Source organism: Arabidopsis lyrata (genome assembly GCF_000004255.2).
Source record: "Arabidopsis lyrata subsp. lyrata unplaced genomic scaffold ARALYscaffold_2, whole genome shotgun sequence".
NCBI classification, from domain to species: domain Eukaryota; kingdom Viridiplantae; phylum Streptophyta; class Magnoliopsida; order Brassicales; family Brassicaceae; genus Arabidopsis; species Arabidopsis lyrata.
In genome coordinates this window covers 3,019,231-3,033,118 of record NW_003302554.1, presented here as the reverse complement: position 1 = coordinate 3,033,118, position 13,888 = coordinate 3,019,231, and the positions used below count along the sequence as shown (strand labels likewise).

The 13,888-nt window shown below is 30.8% G+C and overlaps 3 protein-coding genes across 4 annotated transcripts; 2 read left to right on the top strand and 1 right to left on the bottom strand.

Annotated features, from left to right (window-relative positions):
* Positions 1-4,144: 4,144 nt before the first annotated feature.
* On the bottom strand, positions 4,145-6,344 carry LOC9324193 (probable BOI-related E3 ubiquitin-protein ligase 3). 2 transcript variants are annotated; one of them, XM_021035742.1, is made up of 5 exons: positions 6,080-6,344; positions 5,879-5,994; positions 5,330-5,449; positions 4,870-5,234; positions 4,146-4,793 (listed from the first exon to the last, which is right to left on the bottom strand). In XM_021035742.1, the coding sequence occupies exons 3-5, from the start codon at positions 5,436-5,438 to the stop codon at positions 4,251-4,253; spliced, it is 1,017 nt and encodes a 338-aa protein (XP_020891401.1). In that variant the 5' UTR covers positions 5,439-5,449; positions 5,879-5,994; positions 6,080-6,344; the 3' UTR covers positions 4,146-4,250. The 2 variants fall into 2 exon arrangements, with proteins under 2 accessions (XP_020891400.1, XP_020891401.1); XM_021035741.1 differs by having other exon boundaries at positions 4,145-4,793; positions 5,330-5,994.
* A 1,861-nt stretch (positions 6,345-8,205) lies between these two features.
* LOC9324192 (DNA-directed RNA polymerases I and III subunit rpac1) lies at positions 8,206-10,723 on the top strand. Its single transcript, XM_021010207.1, has 9 exons — positions 8,206-8,509; positions 8,813-8,998; positions 9,076-9,205; positions 9,295-9,375; positions 9,468-9,655; positions 9,761-9,856; positions 9,958-10,051; positions 10,189-10,308; positions 10,408-10,723. The coding sequence occupies exons 1-9, from the start codon at positions 8,351-8,353 to the stop codon at positions 10,509-10,511; spliced, it is 1,158 nt and encodes a 385-aa protein (XP_020865866.1). The 5' UTR covers positions 8,206-8,350; the 3' UTR covers positions 10,512-10,723.
* Positions 10,724-12,278: 1,555 nt separating this feature from the next.
* On the top strand, positions 12,279-12,789 carry LOC9322671 (protein RALF-like 6). Its single transcript, XM_002888082.2, has one exon. The coding sequence runs from the start codon at positions 12,458-12,460 to the stop codon at positions 12,698-12,700; it is 243 nt and encodes an 80-aa protein (XP_002888128.1). The 5' UTR covers positions 12,279-12,457; the 3' UTR covers positions 12,701-12,789.
* Positions 12,790-13,888: the final 1,099 nt, after the last annotated feature.

Below are 13,888 nucleotides of genomic sequence, written 5' to 3'. Positions count from 1 at the left end.
CCAATAGTTTGAGGGGTTGATTGGGTCATTGGGTGGTACACACCAAAGTAAACTATTTTTGTAGTGATTTACAAATTTGAACAATTTTAACATAAATTTACAACTATACCAGATTAATATTAGGGAGACTCACAAAAATGTCCATTTTTCAATACCTCTTTTTAAAAATGCCTTATTTGCCTGTCCATTTTTTTAAATACCCCATTTTATGTACAAAATGACTAAATTACCCTTCTTTTAATAAAAGATATCACAAATATATAAGGAAAACATGAGTATGTGCACACATCAAAATTACCAATTTGATTTTGTAAAAACTTTTCCCGCCAAAAATTTTCCCGTAAAAATTTTTCCCGCCAAAAAAACTTTTTTGCGGGAAAAGTGATTCCGCAATTATTTTGGCGTTAAATTTTTGGCAGGAAAATTTTTGGCGGGAAAAATTTACAAGGTATTTTAAAGGTTTTTACAGGGTATTTATAAGGTTTTACAATGTATTTTAAAAGGTTTTACAACGTATTTATAAGGTATTTATAAGATATTATAAGATTTTACAAGCTATTTTATAAGGTTTTACAAGTTATAAAGTTTTACAAGTTATAAAGTTTTACAAGTTTTTTATAAGATTTTACAAGTTATTTTATAACTTGTAAAACCTTATAAGTACATTGTAAAACCTTTTAAAATACATTGTAAAACCTTACAAAACACTTGTAAAAACTCTGTAAAACTTTTAAAATACCTTGTAAATTTTTCCCACCAAAAATTTTCCTGCCAAAAAAATTTCGCCAAAAAATTTGCGGAATCACTTTTCCCGAAAAAAAAAAAATTGGCGGGAAAATTGCGGGATCACGTTTCCCGCCAAAAATTTGCGGGATCACTTTTCCCGCCAAAAAATATTTTGTATTTTGTGGACCTAATTTTGTTTCAAATAAGGGTAAAATAGTCATTAAAAATTAAAAGAGGGCAAACTTAAAAATGGACTCTCAAATGGGGCATTTTTGAAAAGGGGTATTGAAAAAGGGGCATTTTTAACAATTTCTCTTAATATTAATGCCAAAAAAATAAATTAAAATTCAGATGGGATATTCAATTGCGTCTTTTTGGTTTTTGCAAACATAAAATGATGCATATCTATATATACATTTTTGGAGAAGATTTTGGGCCAAAAATCTTTATTCAATTTCATATTTATACTTTTAGTCCCTACAAAATCTATCTGACAAATGTATTGTCCTAACCAAATTTTACAAAAATACCTTAACTACATTTGATTAATTGCTAATTTCCTAAAATCTCTCTACTTAATTTAAACATAAATATATGATTCTTCTTTCACTTTTATTTAATATTATATTTAAATTATTTTGAATTTATATAAAATACATCTAGTTAATAAAATATTAAAAATTTTCTGCATATGTTGTGATTAAAATTAAAAAAAACAGACATATATTACTCAATCGATGAAACAAAAAATATGTGTACAATGTCCCACATTGCTTAAAAAATGGGAAAATTCCCAAAAAAGCCTCATTTATTTTTTATTTGGATGTTTAATACCCAATTGTTTTTGGTTGGAAGAAAAGTACACATATTAATTAAACGGTGCGATTTAATACCCAAACAATTAAATATTATTATTTTCATACTCACGAACTCACAACAAAAAAAATATTCCAATTTTACCCTTACCATTTCAACTAATTATTAATTTTTAGATGACATAGCATTAGTTTTTTATTTAAATAAAAATTAATTTTACTAATGTTTTATTTATGTTGCCTAAAAAATAATTTTTTTTATATAATTATTTTATTTTAAAATTAAACATAAAAGAAAATCAAAAATATTAAAAATATTAAAATAGTCATTCCGTCTTTGCAATGTCAAAGAGACGTTTCTTCATCGATTCTCAAATTTTCTCGATTAATCTCTACTATAATCGCCGGTAAACAATCTCCGTCGTCCTCTTTTGCAACCATCAAATTCGATAACCGTTCACGATCTCCTTTTAGTCGTATCCAAAATCTTTAATTCTTCATCGCCAATAAAACTAATTTGATTTTATTCGTCGTGATGCATATGATATTAACGAGCTTCGATATGAACTTTTTCTTCGTCGTGAGAAACTCTCTATTCGAATATAAATCCTTTACGAATGAAACTATTTTCGAAAAAATCTCAATTCGAATCTCATAGTCTTTCTCAAGATTTATCAATTCATAAGAATGGCTAATTATTTTTAAATTTTTTTTTTGCTAATTAATTTTAATTTCAAATTTAAAAATTAAATATTTGTAAAATAAACTGAAAATTTTTTGAAATATTTTTTGAATTTTTTAGGGATAAAAAATGAAATGAAATATTAATAAAATTAAATTTTATTTAAATAAAAAATTAATGCCACGTCATCTAAAAGTTAATAATTAATTAAAATGGTAAGGGTAAAATTGGAATTTTTTTGTTGTTGTGAGTTCGTAAGTATGAAAATAACAATATTTAATTGTTTGAGTATTAAATCGCACTGTTTAATTAATATGTGTATATTTCTTCCAACCAAAAATAATTGGGTATTAAACGTCCAAATAAAAAATAAATGAGGTTTTTTTTTGGGAATTTTCCCCTTAAAAAATTAGGCAATGATTCAAAGTCATATTATAAAAAAGACCACACAAAGTCATCATCAAAATTTCTAACAAAATTAGATAGAACGCAAAAACGCAAGCTAAAAATATGGTATCTTTAAGTTTTATATGATTTTTTTTTTTTTTTTTGCTTGAGAGTTACCCAAATATGTATTATCAGCTGGTAGCAACAAGGCTATTAGGAGCATTTCATTTAATCTATAAAGTTTCTTTTCATTTTTCATGAACTGGACATGTGGTGTTGTTTTTAAATCATCTAACTTACTAATTAGACTTGATTTTAGTCTACCCTCTTTTACTCAAATGAAGGTAAACTTGGTTTTACTTTTGACTTAATCAACAATTTTATTAATTTTTTTTTTTCAAACATACAAGTTTTAAGAAGAAGACATTCACATAATGTCAAAAAAGAAAAAAAAAAACATTCATATAACAAGCGATGCAAAAAGCAACATTTAAATAGTGTTTTCTTGTGATATCTTGTACCATATGGGTACAATATCCTAAGAACGACACCATGTGAGTTCATATCGCATTATCTTTTTTTTTTTTTTTCTTACATGTTGAAGACTTATTATAGATCTCTTATAGTATTTTTTATAAATTAAATCTTATGAAATACTATTAACTACTTTTAAGAATAAAATCAAAATAACTCGTCGTTTTATAGTCTTCTAACTCCTTGCAATATTCTAAGTACCGAAGATTAATGCGAATTTTTTTCTGGGTAAATGCACAAAATATGATTCGTACGGTGTTTTTTTATAGATGAGTGAATCAAAGACTGTCGATCATTTTTTCTTTGTTTTCAAAGTTTGGCAAGATCATACTTTTAATCTTAATTAACTTTTATCATTTCAGGAAATTGAACTCAAGGATGTTATCAACGACATATAGAAGCAAGAAAACAAACATTTATTACTCTTGTCTTCAAAGAGATCAGAAAAAAATACACGTCAAATAAAAAGAATGCAAGACAACAGTGGATTTTACCATGTGAAGACCTTATTCTATTGTTTATTTTTAGTACGAAGGTAAGATTAGTTTTCACTAGTTTACTCTTTATTGAATTTTGTAATGTTGTTATGTTGATTATAATTAATGATTATAATATCTCGTTGTAAATTTTCTATAAAGTTTTGAAAGATAAATTTTTTTTCTTTTATTTTTAAGTTTATGTAATGAATATTTTATGTTGGTTATGATTTTTTTTGGAGGTAAATTTACTTAGAAAAAAATCCGGTTCTTTTTTGGGCAAAACTATATCCGTCTGATTTAGTACATAGATAACCTTACTTGTGAAAGAAGTTTTGCAGCAAAAATATTAAGAAGAAAGAAATCAGCCAAAACCCAAAACATGTTTGATTTCTTCTAGCAACGAAATCCACAGCTTTGATATATCGCACACGGACTCAATTAGTATATCGGCAAAGAACGGATGCTTAATAACTACGAAATAGCAGAATCATGCTTATATAGGTTTAATGGCAAAGCAAAGAAAGACTCGAGCAAGTTTTTCATCTTCAGCTCATCATCATCATCATCATCACATACATATATGTTCATGTTTCTCCATCATTAACTTTTCAACAGTATGAAGACAACTCAGGAGAAGAAGACCTGAACACTAGAAGTTTTCAAAGACTGGCAAACAGGACAAACACCAGTAAACACATCACAGTCTTTACACAAACTCAAGTGCCTACACGGCACGAGCAAGACCGAAACATCCTTTACGTTACATGACTTACACCTCATCGCAGCACTTGGTATCCCCGGGATGTTCAAGTAGTTGTATGAGGCTGCCTCGTCATCAATCTCACTATCCCCAAACCCTTCTTTCATTTGATGATGATCAGCTACTACTCCTGCTGCATTGTTGTCGTTTCCATGTGACATCACTTGTTGCAAGTTTATCTTTAAGGCATTAACCACAGATTCATTGTACTTTGCTTTGTAATGCCAGTTCTGAGCTTCCACTGCCACTTGTTTTATCTTATCCACGAGTTCCCGGTTCTTCTTGTTCATGCTTTCAATCTCCTGGTCTTTCTCTTGAAGCTTCTTACTCACATCCTTCTCTAAGGCCGTGACAAAGGACGTGACATGTCTCTGTTTCATATCTCTCACACCTTTCGCCATTTGATCTGCCTGTTCCAAGAGAGTACAATCTCAACGACATGAGATATATAGGCAACAACATAAGCTTTAGAGATAGAATTGGTACCCGGAATTTGATAAACTGATCAAGCTCCTCTTTCTGTCTATGAAGGTCCAATCTGATATTGTCACCGAGTGACTGAAAGACTGGAGTTGTGATACTTAAATTTGCCGAAGTTACAGAAGAGTTGCGCTCATCATCGTCATAAGATAGTCTCAGACCCGTGGACACTAAGTTCTGTTTTGGGACTTCATCTTGAACAACACTATTGTTGTTGTAGTTATAATTCAAAGAGATCTGCAGCTTCTGCTGTCTCTGCATATTATTATTGATTTCGGTTTCCCTTCCGCGTTTGCTATTATGCCGAATCATAGGAGCTAGGTTATCATTAGCAAAGTAGTTTACGGGATCAATAGTACAACCAGGTCTCACTGCAACCACATTCCACATACAAAGGAACAAGCTTTAGCTCTATAAAGCTCTAACAACATTAAAACCAAATGATGAACAGAATTCAGAAACTTACTTGTCCCAAGCAAGTGAAGCTGATTCAACGATGTATTTGTTTGATACTGAAACTGGCTGTCGTTCATTAAAACCTGCGGCACAGGGTTCTCATTGTTGCCTCCCAACATCTTCTCTAGAGCTTAACCGTTTTGTGTGTATATATACCCGTAAAGTATTGAACTTTCAGAAATATTACAGTAAGAAATACAGATTACAATCCAACTAGAGACACAGTTGAGATCTTTGAGGAAACTATGGTTCGAGGAAACTATAGTTCATGATCAAGGCCTCAGATATATTACAGATACTAACAAGTAGGAATTGATTGATTCTTCATAAACAACACCCAGACAGGAACTCTAGTAAATCTATATGGAGAATCAAGTTTGCCTATTTGATGAACTTTTTTTGATCTTGCCTAGGAACCAAATTTAGTGATCATGGTCAAAGATTCATTTAAACCAAGTAACAAAAACAGGCAAAAGAAATTATTATGTCAAAAGTGAGAAAATAAGGCAAATCTCTGGAACATGGAAGAAAGATAGCAACTTCAAAGAACAAGACATACCCAAAAGATCTTGTAAGAGAAGCTAAGAGAACATATGTATGTAACTCTTAATGATTGCCCATCAAAAAATTAATCCGATTTACAGAAATAAATTAAACCAAAGCTTCCTTCAGATCCTACATACACACAAGAAATCATCATCACAGCGACACAAAGAAAAAAGTTTGATTCTTTTCATTAGTTAAAGTCAGAAAAAAAAACCTGTAAAATCAAGAAGTCGAAGAGAAGCTTAATCAATTGAAGAGGAAGAAAATGGGTTTGGAAAGAAACGCAGAGAAACAACAATATCCAATAATTTAATTTAAAAGATTTTAATTTAAGGGGAAAGAAGAATAAAAGAAACGGATGGGAGAAAAAAAGAACGAAAGAAATGAATGATGGAGAGGTGAGAAAGCAGCAGCAGGACACAGTGGTGAAGGAGTGGGAGAAGTTGGGTGGCAAAATCGATATTATAAAAAAAAATTCTTGAAAATAGAGAAAACAATCGAAAATAGTATTTTTTTTTTTTAAAAGAAATAAAAATGTTGGGTGATGATGAAAACAAGAATAATAATAGTAACCGGTGGCGGTGGTATTGGTTCTGCTGATTTTCCCCGTGAGTTGTGCCTCTCTGGTGACGCCATTTTACTCTACTTTTCTCCATTTTCCTTCTGTCCTTTTTCTCTGTTTTTTTTTTTTGACTAATTCGTTGTCTATAAATTTTATAAAATTAAGAAGATTTCAAACTTTCAAAATGAGCAACACTAATTTGTTTTTTTAATTATACGGAATTCTATTTGACATCCTGGATTCCACGTAGAGATTCTGAGGTGGACGGTTTCAAAAAAACCTGTATGGTCCGGTTTAATCTTTTTTTTTTTAATGGATTAAACTAAATTTGAAGTCAAATGTGAATTCGTGGTTAATCTTTTTAGTGGTTAGTTTATCTACTTTCGTGTTTGAGTTGATTGGTTCTAGTTTTGTTTTGTTTTTGCTTAGTTCAAACTTTTTTTCTTTTCTTGGCTCATTCTTATGGATATGGAATAATAAATAAATAAAAATTACTGCGGACATTGTTCTTTACTATAATGAGATTAACTAAATTTGGAAAATATGAATGATTCGGTCCGTTTAGATTAGAAATTGAAAAACTACTAAGATTTGGCAAAGAAAATCGAATAAAATCAAACAAACACTCAAGTTTTTTTAGGGGGTGTTATTCGTTAGTGGATATTAATAGAGTCTAACTCTAACTCAAATCTAATGTTATTGATTCTCATATTGTAAATACAGATTTCAAATCAAGTGTTATTGGTTCTCATATTTCTAATGTCTATATTAAAAGAGTTTAAAATCAAGTGTTATTGGTTCTCATATTCTAATATCTATATTAAAAGAGTTTGAAATCTAGTGTTATTGGTTATCATATTTACAATGATCAATTAAAGTTCTATGTTAGTGGTTGTTTGACAGATTTTGACAAATGTTTTGATTTAAAAAGATATGAAAGAATCTGATACTGATTTCATGTGTAAATTATAGCAATCAAAATCCTATCTTCTACTCAAGATTTTCACAATCATATTTTTATAATTATAAAATCTCATTTATGAGAATAACCAAAAATTCTTTTTTTTCCTTTCACGTCTTCTCTCCTTCTTCTCGACATAGTGTTCCCTAAGGTATATATTCAAATAATCAAAAATCTCATTTATATGCACCATATACAATTGTAACTTGTGGTAGACTGACTTACGTGAAACAAACATTTTATTTATTTTTAAAATTTTAATTTGAAATCATCAAAGTTTTATGAATTAATTCTTTAGCATATTTTTTTTGTTAAAACTTCAAAACATTAGAAAAACTTGAAATAAGAAAAGAAAAAAATGGTCAAAAGTTTTGATAGACTTCGATTAGATTATAAAAATCATTTGTTATTGAATTTAAATCTGTTATAGAAAACTAAATGAGATCAAGTATCATTGAAAATACACTTCCATGTATTTGACAAAATGAATAATGGTTTACTTTCAATAAACCCAAAACATTTGAAATCTGATAGACTTTAACTCTAATGGTGTTGACATTAAATTCACTAACCAATAACACCACCTTAGTGAACCAATTGATCCAAGTTGTTCCGAATTGAACCAAACTAATCTAGTTCAAAGTTCAAACCTTTTACGGATCGGTTTAAAAAAGTTTAAACTGAATCCAAACCAAATGAACCAAACACCGGTTAGCTCCGGTTCAGCCGTTTTGGTCGGATTTAAGCCATGCCGCTATTATTTTCATGTGCACGCTTGAAGGTAAACTAAAAAAAATGGATGTTTTTTCCAGTGTTCCACACGTGTCCATAAACCCTAATTTTCCAGTTTTATGAAATTAAGAACGAAATTGAAGTGAAAGTGAAATCGTGCAATTCATCTTCCTCTTCTCTTATAAACCCTAATTTCGAATTCTCAGAATCGAACTTGGCTTCAGAGAAGAATGGAGACTAAAGAAGTAACAAGAATTGTGACTGATGAAGAAAAGCAATTCGCCAAGAATTTCAACATATTTGATCTCCCTGACGTCCCTACCGGACTTCCTCCGCATCTTGAGCTCCAGCGAACTCGCGCTGTCTGTAAGAATGATGCTCCTATTCATGTAAGAACTATTCTCTATCAATTTTACACTCTTTTTAAGCTATATGTATTCTTCGCTATAAATTTATTGGCTTTTCTCAATGTGTCCCATGGGGGTTTGTTGTGTTCATCGATTTCGTGTAGATTACAGAGTAAAGTTTAAAACTTTCCTGTAGAATGCTGTGAATTTGATGAGTTTGTTCTTAGCGATTTAAGAAGATTACACTGTGGGTTTGGTAGTTTTGTCGAAATCCGAATGATATTGAGTGATGATTGTTTGAAATTTGAAGTCTTGAATGTTCTTTGTGTTTGTGTTTCTTTGCAGCCTACGAGTGTCCTTTACTCGGGTGCCTATGCCTCTATGGGAGTGGACAACAGTGTAAGACTAGAAAACTTTTCTGAGGATTTCAAAGTTGATGTGATTAGTCTCACAGAGACATATATGGTTTTCGATATGATTGGTGTCCCTGCAGGAATCGCTAATGCTTTCCGAAGAATCCTCCTAGCTGAGGTCTGTCCACTGTCTCACAACCTCTGATGAATCCCTAATTATTAGAGTCTTTGGTTATAAGTGTTCATTTCTTGCAGCTTCCTTCAATGGCTATTGAAAAAGTGTTTGTAGCAAACAACACGTCGGTTATTCAAGACGAAGTTCTTGCTCACAGGTTGGGTCTTATTCCAATTGCCGCTGATCCAAGGCTCTTTGAATATTTATCCGGTAAGAAATATCAGTGGCATGTGATCCATCTCATTAAGCATTTAATTCTCTATGTCACGCTTAATTTTTTCTTTTATCTCCGCGCATAGAAAACGATCAGCCAAATGAAAAGAACACCATTGTTTTCAAACTCCATGTAAAATGTCCAAAAGGTGACCCGCGTCGTAAAGGTAATATATGTTCTTTGGTTAGCATAAGAAGAGTCTTTGTTTTATTGTTAGCTTGATCTCTCATGAAAGGTGTCATTTTTTATTTCTTGAAGTCTTAACAAGCGAATTGAAATGGTTACCAAATGGAAGTGAGCTTGTCAAAGAATCTGGAGGTTTAACCACAAAGCCAAAAACTTACACTTCATTCAGCCATAGCCAAGATTCCTTCCCTGGATTTGCAAAAAATCCTATCACGCCAAGCTTTCAAGATATCTTGATAGCAAAACTCGGCCCTGGTCAGGTACTGTTTCTATTTACACTCTTCCTCTTATTTGTGACACTTGAGAGGACTTTCCTTGCTATGAGAGATGAAAGACTTGCATCTTTTTCTATCTTTTTCTTGCAGGAAATCGAGCTTGAAGCTCATGCGGTTAAGGGCATTGGTAAAACACATGCAAAGTGGTCCCCAGTTGCAACGGCTTGGTACCGAATGCTTCCTGAGGTGAGAAGTTCACCATAAGCCTTCTGGGAAAAGGAGTTAATTATTTTCTTAACTCGTCCTAAGCTTTTCCAGTAATGCTTTTTTTGTTTATAATATCTTAGGTGATTCTACTAAAGGAATTCGAGGGTAAACATGCCGAAGAACTCGTAAAAGTATGCCCCAAGAAAGTTTTTGACATTGAAGACATGGGCCAAGGTGAAGTAAAAAGCCTTCCCAAGTTTCCTTCAAAATCTTCAAATCTTCTTACATGCTTTTGAGTAACAGTTAGAGATTCTGATGAAACCTGAGAACTTTGGCTGCAAATTGATTTGACTTGCAAAAGTGGAAAACAGGTAGGAAGAGGGCAACAGTAGCTCGGCCGCGTGATTGTTCGTTGTGTAGAGAATGCATAAGAGAAGGAGTGGAATGGGCGAAACAAGTGGATCTGCGCCGTGTCAAGAACCATTTTATATGTAAGAAAAGAAAAAGAAAAAAAAAAAAACCCGTTCCTTCAACCTGGCAATTCATGATCTGAAAGAAATTCTAATTGAGTTTCTTATTGTCTTTCTCAGTTACGATCGAGTCCACCGGATCACAGCCTCCGGACGTTCTTTTCAACGAAGCAGTGAAGATATTGGAAGATAAATGTGAAAGAGTAATCTCTGAACTCTCCTGAAAAGAGATTTAATTGGTTTAGCTCTACCTGCTTGGTTCCGGTTTAGTTCAGTTTTTGGGTTTTGTATCGAAGTCAATAATACAAAGAACATTGAAATTTATACTTAGTTTTCGGCTCGGTTCAAATTAGAATTTATGTGAACATTGGGGGCAAATATCTCATGTGAACGTTGAAGAGTATATGGATGAACGTACATACACATTCATTCTTAAGCACTGACCAGAGTGAGAAACAGAACAGAGCAATTCTTACACCAACAAAAAAAAAACACTAACCTAACGACACATCACACATATATAATTATATAAGTCTTGTTATAAAATCAAGTTAAGTTTCAAGCGAATGCGAACCATGCACATCACATTCTCTAACATATCAGCGAGATTATTTCTATGCAAAGACACAAGCTTAGAGACTCTTCCGTTCATGTTTTTCTTATCTCCTTCACAGTTGCAGATATCTGTTCCTCGCCACTGAAATGAGGTTGACGGATAAATTGAATGATTTCCGACTTTGTAGAGCTTCAGTGTCGCCTGATCTCGCCGGAGAAATCAAGTAGAAAGCAAAATGAGTTATTTATGCACACAGATAACCCGTAGGTCCGTGCCTATGACTTAAAAAAAAAAATTGCCTACGAAAAAAAAAAGAGTCTAAATGGTAAGCGAGGAATCTAATTGATTGCTTGGGTCTAAATATGGGTCTAAACTTTGTTTAAAACCTACACCGTAACAACTTTCTTGAACTCAGATTTCTCAAAAAAGTAGATAATGTTTAGATGGTAATATGTGACCTGAAACTACAATGTTTAGGATATAAGAAAACATATTAGAGGAACCGAAATAGGAAACAAGCAAGTAATTTGATATCAATAGATGTATGAAAAACCTTTGTGATGTACTCTTGTACTTACAAGTAACATTAGACATTAGTTAATCACTTATTCCTATATTGTACAAACTTGAAGTCACCACATAATAGTTGCTAACGTTAACCACCTTAATGCCAAAATTAATTTCAATGGTTCGAAAATATTTACTTTTGTCTACAATATGCAATATACGAGTATGAACCAAGATATTGAGATGACATTATCAAAATTTATTATGTTACACTAAGGATTAGTCCGGGCTACAACCGGAATACATTTGACAATGAACATTTGTTAGTTGATTAACTTAGTCTTATTTTCTTTTTAGTTTTAAGTTAAATACCTATATAATATATATATATATATACATATATTAATATATATATATATATATATATATATATTATTTTCTATTTGGAAATAGAAAACATATTTTAAAGTTATATATGAAATGAAATAGTATATGAAAGATGCACTAACTCAAGCAAATTTTTGTTCTATTTTATTTTATTTTTGTCATAACACATTACTTTTCGATTATTAGTTTGATGTTGCTATAACGGCATGGCTGCAAAGCAATTTGGTAAATTTCAAATATTTATTCTCTAATCATTAATTACTATCTCCATCTACTCTCTATTCATTCTCATATTTTGTTATGTGTATGCCCACTTTCCTTCATACTCTCAAAAATATACCCACTTAACATATTTTGTTACAAAATCAAACTTAGTTACGCGACAACTCAAATATTATTCTAAATTTAATTTATTTTCTTACTTTAAATTGCTCTTAATTTGTTGAACAAATTAAAACTGAAATCATGCTAGAAATCCATTGTAAATTCTATTTTGAAGATTCTTGTTAATGAAACAAAAAAACCGATATGACATATAAATAGCCAGTAAAGTCTACATGCACAGATACATTATGCACTGGCCATCTTTTTTTAGAATCATCTCCCTCATTATAAATCAATGAAACATAAATTTATAATTAATCACCTATTCAAATTACAAAATATAATAACACAGAAAAAAGAACGAGAAGATATACATTGTTTTTTTTCTTCTAAACAATGGCTGCACACAAAATGAGTCTAACCAGTCTTTTCTTTGTTTCAATAATGATTATATTATCATTGTTCAGCCGATTTGGAGAAGGAAGCAAATATATAAACTATGGAGATATGAGAAAAGACATAATTCCAGCTTGTGGCAGTAAGAACCCCAAAGAATGTGTCAAAGTTCCAGCCAACCCTTACCATCGTGGTTGTGAAATTTCTACACATTGTCATCGTGAACAACATCCAGGTTATTAATGTCTTCATATGTCTAAATCATTCTCTATCAAATATGAAAAATATTTTTTATTAATTTATATTATTGATGTGATATCGTTAATTCAAATTCTAATTATTGTGAGATTGCTTCCTTTTTTTCTTTGTAACCTGGATTTATTTGTTATACTCTCTCCGTTCTTTTATAAGTGATGTTTTAGGAGAATGTACATAGATTAAGAAATCATTTAATTTTTGTTTATTTCTAAACTAAACATCATTTATTATTTAATCAACAAAAAAAAAAACCAATCTACAGAATATAAATCATCAAAACCAATAAAAACGTAATTAATTTTGCATTGAAAATTGAAAACATCATCTATTTAAGAACAAAATTAGAAGCTTAAAACATCACTTATAAAAGAAGGGAGACTCACAAAAATGCTCATTTTTCAATACCCTTTTTCAAAAATGCCCCATTTGGCTGTCTATTTTTAAAAATACCATTTTTTATGTACAAAATGACTAAATTACCCTTCTTTTAATAAAAGATATCACAAATATATAAGGAAATATAACAAAATTAGGTCCACAAAATACAAAATATTTTTTGGCGGGAAAAGTGATCCCGCAATTTTTCCCGCCAAAACACTTGTAAAAACTTGTAAAACCTTTAAAATACCTTGTAAAATTTTCCCGTAAAATTTTTTCCCGCCAAAATTTTTTTTTTTTGCGGGAAAAGTGATTCCGCAATTTTTTTTGGCATTAAATTTTTGGCGGGAAAAATTTACAAGGTATTTTAAAGGTTTTTTACAGGGTATTTATAAGGTTTTACAATGTATTTTAAAAGGTTTTACAACGTATTTATAAGATATTATAAGATTTTACAAGCTATTTTATAAGGTTTTACAAGTTATAAGGTTTTACAAGTTTTTTATAAGGTTTTACAAGTTATAAATACCTTATAAAACCTTATAAGTACCTTGTAAAACTTTTTAAAATACATTGTAAAACCTTACAAAACACTTATAAATACTCTGTAAAAACCTTTAAAATACCTTGTAAATTTTTCCCGCCAAAACTTTTCGCCAAAAAAATTAAGGAAACACTTTTCCCGCAAAAAACAATTTTTGGCGGGAAAATTTTTTGGTGGGAAAAATTTTTACGGGAAAATTTACAAGGTATTTTAAAGGTTTTTACAAGTGTTTTGGCGGGAAAATTGCGGGA

Bases quoted from the DNA above. Each gene is read 5' to 3' on its own strand.
- LOC9324192 (XM_021010207.1), top strand. From the start codon at position 8,351: ATGGAGACTAAAGAAGTAACAAGAATTGTGACTGATGAAGAAAAGCAA. The intron at 8,999-9,075 runs GTCTGTCCACTG...CATTTCTTGCAG, and splicing joins GAAGAATCCTCCTAGCTGAG to CTTCCTTCAATGGCTATTGA. The intron at 10,052-10,188 runs GTGAAGTAAAAA...AGTGGAAAACAG, and splicing joins CATTGAAGACATGGGCCAAG to GTAGGAAGAGGGCAACAGTA.
- LOC9324193 (XM_021035741.1), bottom strand. From the start codon at position 5,438: ATGTTGGGAGGCAACAATGAGAACCCTGTGCCGCAGGTTTTAATGAAC. The intron at 5,235-5,329 runs GTAAGTTTCTGA...ATGTGGTTGCAG, and splicing joins GCTTCACTTGCTTGGGACAA to TGAGACCTGGTTGTACTATT. The intron at 4,794-4,869 runs GTACCAATTCTA...CTCTTGGAACAG, and splicing joins ATCAGTTTATCAAATTCCGG to GCAGATCAAATGGCGAAAGG.
- LOC9322671 (XM_002888082.2), top strand. From the start codon at position 12,458: ATGGCTGCACACAAAATGAGTCTAACCAGTCTTTTCTTTGTTTCAATA.